Genomic DNA, 8,203 nt, shown 5'->3' with positions numbered 1-8,203 from the left:
GAAGGAAGCATTCCCCCCAAGATTCGGCAGCATCGGTGTCTTTCATCGTCCTCACTCACCCTCGTGATCCTGGACCCTCCTCTGGGGACAATGACGACGACGTCGAGACTTTGCTTCGCAGGTATGAACGGTGCAGCGCTAACAACCGCTGGGACCATAACTAGCTTGCGAAAATATATTTTTTCTTTAAGGGCACGGCGTTCAAGTGGTATGATACGAACCAAGAGACACTGACCAATTGGGCTGACTGTAAGCAGAAGCTTGACCTTTTCGGCTAATTACTCGTCCAGCAGCTTTCCGCGAAAAGAGTTGTTGCTAGTCGCGCCCAGTCATCCACGGAGTCTTACGTCTCTTATATTCAAGATGTGTTGTCTCTGTACTACACAGTGTATACAGAGATTAGCGAGGCTGACAAAGTCGAACATGTTCCCAAGGGCATCGCAGACGACGTATTCAGTCTGCTAACCTACAAAACTGCGACATTATGGCCGACATCATAAAAGAATGCCGCCGCTTCGACGACGCCAAAAGTCGACGGATCACCAGCATATCGCACGCTTGCCCAACACGGCTGCGTCTTCCTCCTCCAAGATCATTGTTCTCAAAACCACGATTGTTGAACGTATCAGCAGCTCAGAGGTACTAAAAAGGGACCTACCACAGGTAACCAGCAAGCTTATTCAGGTATGATGTGGTAGCCAGCTCAGAATACAGCGCAATGTGAACAAAGCGCGGCTCTAAAACTGCGAGAAACCAATTCGGCCACCGGTCTTGAAGTCGAGTTGCGTGGCGAGGCCTACTCTCGTGCATCACACAAGGCTAAAAAAAAACTTTTTAAGGTACAGGCGACCTCTTGAGCTTGTTCCTTTGCAGCTTTCACTTTGTTATCAATTTCATGTCTACTACAATTATATTTGGACGATTGCCCGAATGAACTCAACTTAAGCGCTGACGTTAACCGGGTGTTTTTCTTTTAGTCTGTGTAGACTTTTCTACAAGCAGCCTAGAAAGCTACGGAAGTGTGTCTGCGCACGTGGAATGTTTAGGTAATTAATTTTAACCATGTTTTTTTATTCTTTAAGGGCGCAATACTATTGGCCGAATCGGAGAGATTCAAGATTGCAGGCGAATCGATCTCTCAGATGGAATTGTGCGCGCAAAATGAACCCATACCACAACCAAATCGCGATATAGGCCGGAAATAGTTTTATCGAACTTAACACCAGAGAGACACGCTTAAAACCAAGAAAACAAACAAACAAACGAAGCAACGTTTCTTGGGCGTCGGGCAGACCGAAGCCTTCCCTCTTGCTTCACAGGGAACAAATCGTCTCTGAGCGGTCAGCCACGACGCCAACGAAGCACAACTTTTTCAGCAATAAGTTGAGAGGCAGACAAAGTGTTCAGCGTGGCTTCATGGCGCGCAAAAATGCATCGGCTATGATGACTTTTTAAAGCGGGAATACTAGCAGCATTTGTTGCCTCCTCCACTTCGATATAGCGAGGAACGCAGCGGAAACCCATGTAGCTTGCGTCTGGGAAACCACTGTAAGACGCTTGTGTGCAGTCGAGAGCACCTAACGAAGAACGGAACCAGACAGGTGAGCGTGTCTCCTAATTCTACTGGGCGCGGTTTTTTGTTGACCGAGTCTCTTAGCTTGAAGCGGCCCTATACCTCTTCCGGCGCATGTCGCGCGTCTATTTCGGTATCGGGTCATTTCGCGCACTTAATTCCACGTTCGATATCTCGAGTTACAATGCCGATTTAGAAATTAAACAAAAACTCAGTTCGCCGAGAATGTTGAAAACCTCCTATTGCACGATGTAAAATTGTGCCCTGAAATCAACGGTTAAAAAGTTAATCAGTTTAAGTAGCTCACGAATTCTCTTTTACCTACCGACTACCATGAACATAATACCTGCCATACGATGCGGTGCATTTGAAAAGGACTCACTGTTCTACATTTACTGGCTTTGCAAAGGAAAATTTGTACAGATGAAAAACAATTAAAGGCACCTGGTTCCTCTCGACTGCCATGTGTAGGGAGACCGCATGGACGGTGTGAGATGCAATACTGTTTGCAAGCTTAGAAGCATTACAAAAACGCTATAAGAAAGGCCAGCCCTAAATAACAAGGCCGGTCGCGAGCGTCTGTCTCCGCCTGCCTGCGTGTTTTAAAGGAAAGAGCGAAACCTGACCAGTTACGCATAAAGTTAATCTCTACAGCGGATACTGCGACTGTTAGCAGGGTGGCTTTCGTAGTTGCTAAGCATTGCAATATCTTTTCAATTCTTCGGGCGCATGTTCGCCATACAGCACTGTTGCACGACGAACTAACTTAACGCATGTTAAATAACAGCAGGGAATAACAGCAGGGACCCAGTTTCGGAGCTGTAGCCTATATGCAACGAATCTTCATAATGAAAATTTCATTCTCGACAGTACTGCTGAATTTCGCATTTTAAGAACGTCTGCTTGAGGAACATCGGGGTTGGCTTCATTCTGCTGTGTTGTAGAAAAATAGCTGCCCAAAATATTTACCCGGCATACAATAATCTGATTCGTTGGATAACGAAGGCCACCAATATTCAGGTTGATACCGAATGAGCATAAGCCTCAGCTCTACGTTGCTATCGACAGCTAATGCCTGTAGGGAGACTGCATGATACGCGGTACTCTTTGGGAACGGAATAGCATAAGAAAAACACCTCAGAAACGGCGCGCAGTAAATAAGAAGGACGACCGCAAGCGGCTGTATTCGCCTGTCTCTATATTTTAGTGGTAAAAGTGAACTACTGATAAGCCGCAACATAAAATGCGCATAGCTATGTCGAATGTTGCAATGGTTAGCAGAACGGACTTTATAGACAGCAGCCCTTGCAATCTATGTTCATTACTTCATATGCATGCCATCCAAACTGCACTGTTGTGCCTAAAGTGACTACTTATTATATAGCAGCAGGCACCATGTAATGTGGCTATAAATGCACTGAAGCTTCGCAAACCAAATTGGTCTTGTTTCAGAAGTATTCAGGCGCTCTTTCTGTCTCTGTGTCTTCCTGTGTTCGTTCCCTTGCGCCATTCAATTTTATGTTGTCTTGTTTCTATGGCCTAACAACGCATTTAGGAACTGCTGCTTTGCTTACATCAACGTTCGCTTCATTTACAAGCTCGCACCAAAAATATTTACCTAGAACATTTACCTGGCACATGACGCGCATAATACCTTGCGCCACGAAACCCAGCAAGATTTACCGTCGTAAATGGCATTTGCGGTTTCATTTCCAGGTGAACAACTAGGAGGCAAAACGGAGTGGCATGCGTCTGTGAGATGTCACTTACGGCAGCGGCTGGCAGGGGCAGCCGCGGCACCACGGCCGGACGCCCTCCTAGCTACAGCGTCTCCGCGGTCATGGCAGCCCATGGCAGCCTAGGCTGCGGCGTGCGGAGTTTGCACCGCACAGGCGGTGATGCGTGGGGCCCAAGTCGATCTCTTGCACCACTGGAAACGATTTCGAGGACTGTGTTGTTGGCTGCACGCGATAAGACGTGTGGAAGATTTTCGAGGTAAACGATGAGCCACAATCAATTTGGGTTTCTAAGCGCAAATAAACAAACACTCGCGCATAAAAACTGGCTGAGCCATACGGGAAGCTAGAACGACGCGTGAGCACTGAATTTATTATTCATGAAAACTGTTCATCGATGTGGTGAGGTTCAGGAGGAAGGACAAGCAACAGCCGATATACAATTACGAATATAAGACATCTCTAATTGGCCTCAGTTGTTTTGTACCACATGCTGTAAAAACGACGACTACTCATTTACAATTATTACAATTACAATTACAAGAAATGAAAACAAAGATCTGATTGTCCTCAATAACATAGTCCCTGTTCTGCATACACCGTCACAATGACGTACAAATGTGTTCAGCGAGGCACTGCAGCAGCACCAGGGCAATGGTATATTTGCCTCATAGCTTACTGACCGAGGGAACCCATCAATTATAGCAAGGTAAAAACCCCTACAGATGATACGGAAAGCTCCGTGACCGGTTCAGTTTTTGGCGCCGCATCGAGCTTACAAAACGAAACCGTGGTCATAGCACGATCAAGCGAGATTAAATGACTGATTACAGAATAAATAGACGACTACTGAGAAGGATGTGGTCTTCGTTAGTGAAAAGGCCCGAACAAACTATTATCGTCACGGCCCCATTTCCTTCAGTGCGGAGCATTTTTCTTTCAGACGATCTCCGGGGCGCATCGTCTTGTTACGTCGAGATGCAACAAGATAGCACCATTAGGAATTTTCAGTGGCAGGACACGCAAAACGGAAGGCAGCCTTCGGGACGTTCCCTTGTTCGTTTTTTTTTTACTCTTCACGCGACGGCATCACGGACGGCATCACGGCTTTACGAAGACTAACGCGCGTTGCCGTGCCGGACCTGGTTAGATGGATTCTCGCACAGGCTGCTAGTTGGCGAGTGCTGATATTCAGTTGCGGATTGCGAGGGGACTTATGTCACAATTATTCATGCCTTCTAGGTTATAACGTCCACATTTCTAGCACGACAGTTTGAAACCAGTTTTTTTTACAAGCGCCAGATGTTAGGGCTTCAGTTCCATGCATGCGGCGTGGCTGTCGTTGTAACTAACCAAAATAACATGACGTGACGTATCCTCCAGTGCAAAGCAATGCTGATTCGCCAGAATTCTGATCACTGATTTCTGCCAACACCATGGGCGACAGCCGCGCCCTCTCTCTCTTTTTTCATCTACTTTACCCAGTGCTTTACAGTATATGTTCCACCGGACCTTATAAGTGCACCAGTGCTTGGGGCCCCTACTATACGCCCCACGAAATTCCACACGCATACCTGCACACCCCGTGACTGGGGAGCGCTCCTGACTTCTCTAGCACTCTTGACAATAGGCAGAGCTACCCTTTTCTGCTAACAACATCTGTATTCCACTGTTCCTCTCGAGGGTTAGCTCAAATTCTCATTATCAAAAAGTAACCGCCAGGTCAATTTTTTCAATCATTCGCATATCTTACGGGTGAAGTCCCACCTCTTCATTCAAATGCACGGAGAGGGCTGTCACTAGCAGCCTGCCAGATGCTAGCTTTTCCTCCCCATGAAAGACATTCTACCTGAGTGTTACTTTGTTCTACAAAAGCTTACGGAAATAGCAAGGAGTTGGCTCCAAGCGCTAGACGTGAAAACAAATTACTTTGCCCGCAAGGGCTGCTCGCAATGGAGTACCATCTAGCTACCATCGAACTTCCGCGGACGGCACCTGCACACAGCGGGCAGAACGTTCAGAACGCGCGCACTGACCGAATGCGTTGAACAAAAAAGTTCGGAGAAGCACCTGACAGGAGAATTCGAACAGAGCACCAAAGGAAACCAACGGGGCTCAGAAGCAAGCTCACCGTGCCTGTCGCTGGGGGCACAGCTGACGGCTGCGCCCGGCAGGGTGCATTCCCGCACACGGGCTTCTCGGAGCCTAAGCGCCCCTTGTGATAGTTATGGCGGTAGTACTGATCAGCGCCTTTTTCTCCGATGGCAAGGTTGATGACTCGGACCGAGGCCACGAAGCGATTGGCGACCTCGGCGACCGGTGGCAGCCCAGCTGGCCGCGTGACGCGGGTTGCGATGTTCCGGCTCCTCTCACGGCAGCAGTCAGCTCCTTGTCCAAGGTCATCGTTCATCGCGAGCTGGAGACCGGAACCAGTAGGATGGCACTGATCAGTGGGCCGGTCAGGACAGCTTGGGTTAATGCATATAGCTCTGCGACGCATCATCAAAGAACGGTTCTAATAAACAGATGGCTTGCGTTCTATGTCTCGCGCTGCTCGAGCGGCACACAAGAGAGGAACGAAGACCTTTAGAGAGTTTTCTTCGTCCTTCATACCGTTCGTTTGCGTGCCCGCAAGAAAACGACGCTTATGACACCCATATTTCGGAGGTCATTGAGCGCGCATGTTATTTCAATGCAGGTAGACATTTGGCGTCTACTATCGCGGAACTTCGGCAGAACATTTTGTCGTTTTTTTTTGTCTAGAGACGCTAGAAGATGGAGAAGTTAGAATATTATCGATGTGGGCTTCTGAAAGGAAGATGACGTGGACAAACGAGCATGAAAACTTCGAAATTATTTTTCTGCTCTTCGGATATGCTTCAAACTGTGGCCAATCCCCCACCGAGGGTAAGTGCTATAGCTTCAAAGGCAACAGCAGTACGGTTTACCAAGGGAGGTCTGGCAAGGAAATGGAGGAAAGCAGAGAAAAGGCGCGGTATAGTTTGTCGCGAAGCAATTCGCCGCACTCACATTGCATTCTTGCCTGACCTCCGGCATATGTATCCAGATGAGCTTGCACGAAGATTAAGAAGTGGAAGTAGTAGAAGAAAAAAAAACGATCATTGCCGTCAGGATGAGACAGGCATGGAAAGAGATAGCTTTGCTGTGGAAAGCACTGGGGGGTGCCTTATTTGCGACTACCTAGACTGCTAGTCAACAGTGATGTAGGGACAAATTAAATATGTATAATGGGGGACGGTAGGGGCAGAAAGGCGAATATAAACAAGCTCATCACTAGTACCCCAGGCTGCTTTCCGCTGGGCATCCCCAGATGCTGACGCACACCTCACGACCGCGGCAAATAGCCGGTGGTGTTGACGACTGCAATCTAAGGATGGCGTTCTTTGTGCGCTGGTCTAGGAACGTTAAAAAGCGACACAGTCATGCTATTAGTGCCTCACGTGCTGGGCAAAAAACATTTCACTCTTTGCCCTGTTGTCGGTAGTAAAATGCACGAAATGCACCGCAGGAAAGGCATGGCCTGTTCTAGGTTGGCTTAGATGGTGGTAGCCCCACTCGCGTCTTGCAGAGCCTCGTCAGCTTGACTTTTTTTTCCTTAACTTGTCTTATCCAGTGACAGCGCCCTCAGCTTTCTTCACTGCATTTTGTGCTTGGGGACTCGCGTGTTGAAAGCTAATCACGAGCGAATAAACGTCGGCGGGATCAACATGTGGGACTTAGAATGCTTGGAACGACAGTTTTGCCCACATATTGAGGATGAAAAATGCCTTTGATCAAAACGATTGATAAGCGCGTAAAAAGGGCTGCGAGACTGTGAAGGGAATGAAGAGACGGCTGATGCGCTTTTGTTCATTTATTAAAATACAATACTACACAACCGAATTCCATTCAATAATTTCCAAAAAAAGACAAAATAGAACATTGATAACTCCGCCAGCTCTCTCTGAGGAGGCTCAGGACACGTGGAACTTTCTCATCGGGTCCACAAACTTCAGACTCAGCAGTCTACGCAGTCGAGAATAGCGTGAATGAGGGCGGTGCATACAAAAAAGACACCCAGACAGGAGTCACTCGAAAATCGTGTTCAACGCGGCAAATATTTCCCCAGAGACCTCTGAGGCCTCCGCAGTGTTATACAAAGCGAGACGATGTGGTATAGTTCCGGTCGGAGTGAGGCACCTTCAAACATGCCGGTCGCTCCTTAACTGGCTCTGTATACCGCAATGCGACAGCGCAAGAGCTTTCGTCCACATGGAACGAAGCATTCGCTGGTATGGCAGCCCAAGTTTCCTCGTTTGCATAATATCTTTATTTAGGCTTGATGCAGTGTTGGACATTTAGAAAAACGAAACAGCTCTTCAAAAAGGAAATGCGACGCTGGTAATTGTTTCGCGCCTAGTATACCTTCTCTTCTCAGTGGATTGTTGCAGTGGACTCTCAGCATATGTAAAGGAGATTCCATGGATTCGTCGTTCATAAAGGAGCCCTTAGGGCAACTTCATCGAACTTTTTTCTTCGTAACAAACCAATTTTGTGACTTTTTCTGCTGAACTTCGTACCGCAGCGAAAAGACGCATTTACTGAACGAAATATGTAGCTGAGAATTTTCCCTACACTATATTCGAACTCCACATGCCGGGACCGCTCTGGACTCCATGAGCACGTTTTGTACGTGATTAGTGGTGTTACCGAGGCAAAGTGATCCGCTTCGTATAAATGCCCTAATGCATCGCACATTGTATCCGAAAGCTGCCTGGTATGGCGTCACCAGTTCTTCATTTTTATATTTTTTCTATATAATAAACCTCCTCTTTTCACCAATGCAACCTTTTTTTTCAAAATAATAGGTGAGTTTATCGATAGAAGCGAACAT

At 47.3% G+C, this 8,203-nt stretch overlaps 1 protein-coding gene across 1 annotated transcript; it reads right to left on the bottom strand.

Annotated features, from left to right (window-relative positions):
* Positions 1-3,411: 3,411 nt before the first annotated feature.
* On the bottom strand, positions 3,412-5,816 carry LOC144123267 (uncharacterized). The gene is made up of 2 exons (XM_077656125.1): positions 5,441-5,816; positions 3,412-3,534 (listed from the first exon to the last, which is right to left on the bottom strand). Exons 1-2 carry the CDS (start codon positions 5,810-5,812, stop codon positions 3,412-3,414), a joined length of 495 nt encoding a protein of 164 aa, XP_077512251.1. The 5' UTR covers positions 5,813-5,816.
* Positions 5,817-8,203: the final 2,387 nt, after the last annotated feature.

This window comes from Amblyomma americanum, chromosome 1, assembly GCF_052857255.1.
Source record: "Amblyomma americanum isolate KBUSLIRL-KWMA chromosome 1, ASM5285725v1, whole genome shotgun sequence".
In the NCBI taxonomy this organism is placed as follows: Eukaryota; Metazoa; Arthropoda; class Arachnida; order Ixodida; family Ixodidae; genus Amblyomma; species Amblyomma americanum.
The sequence above is the reverse complement of the archived record's forward strand: the minus strand, read 5'-3'. Positions and strand labels throughout refer to the sequence as shown.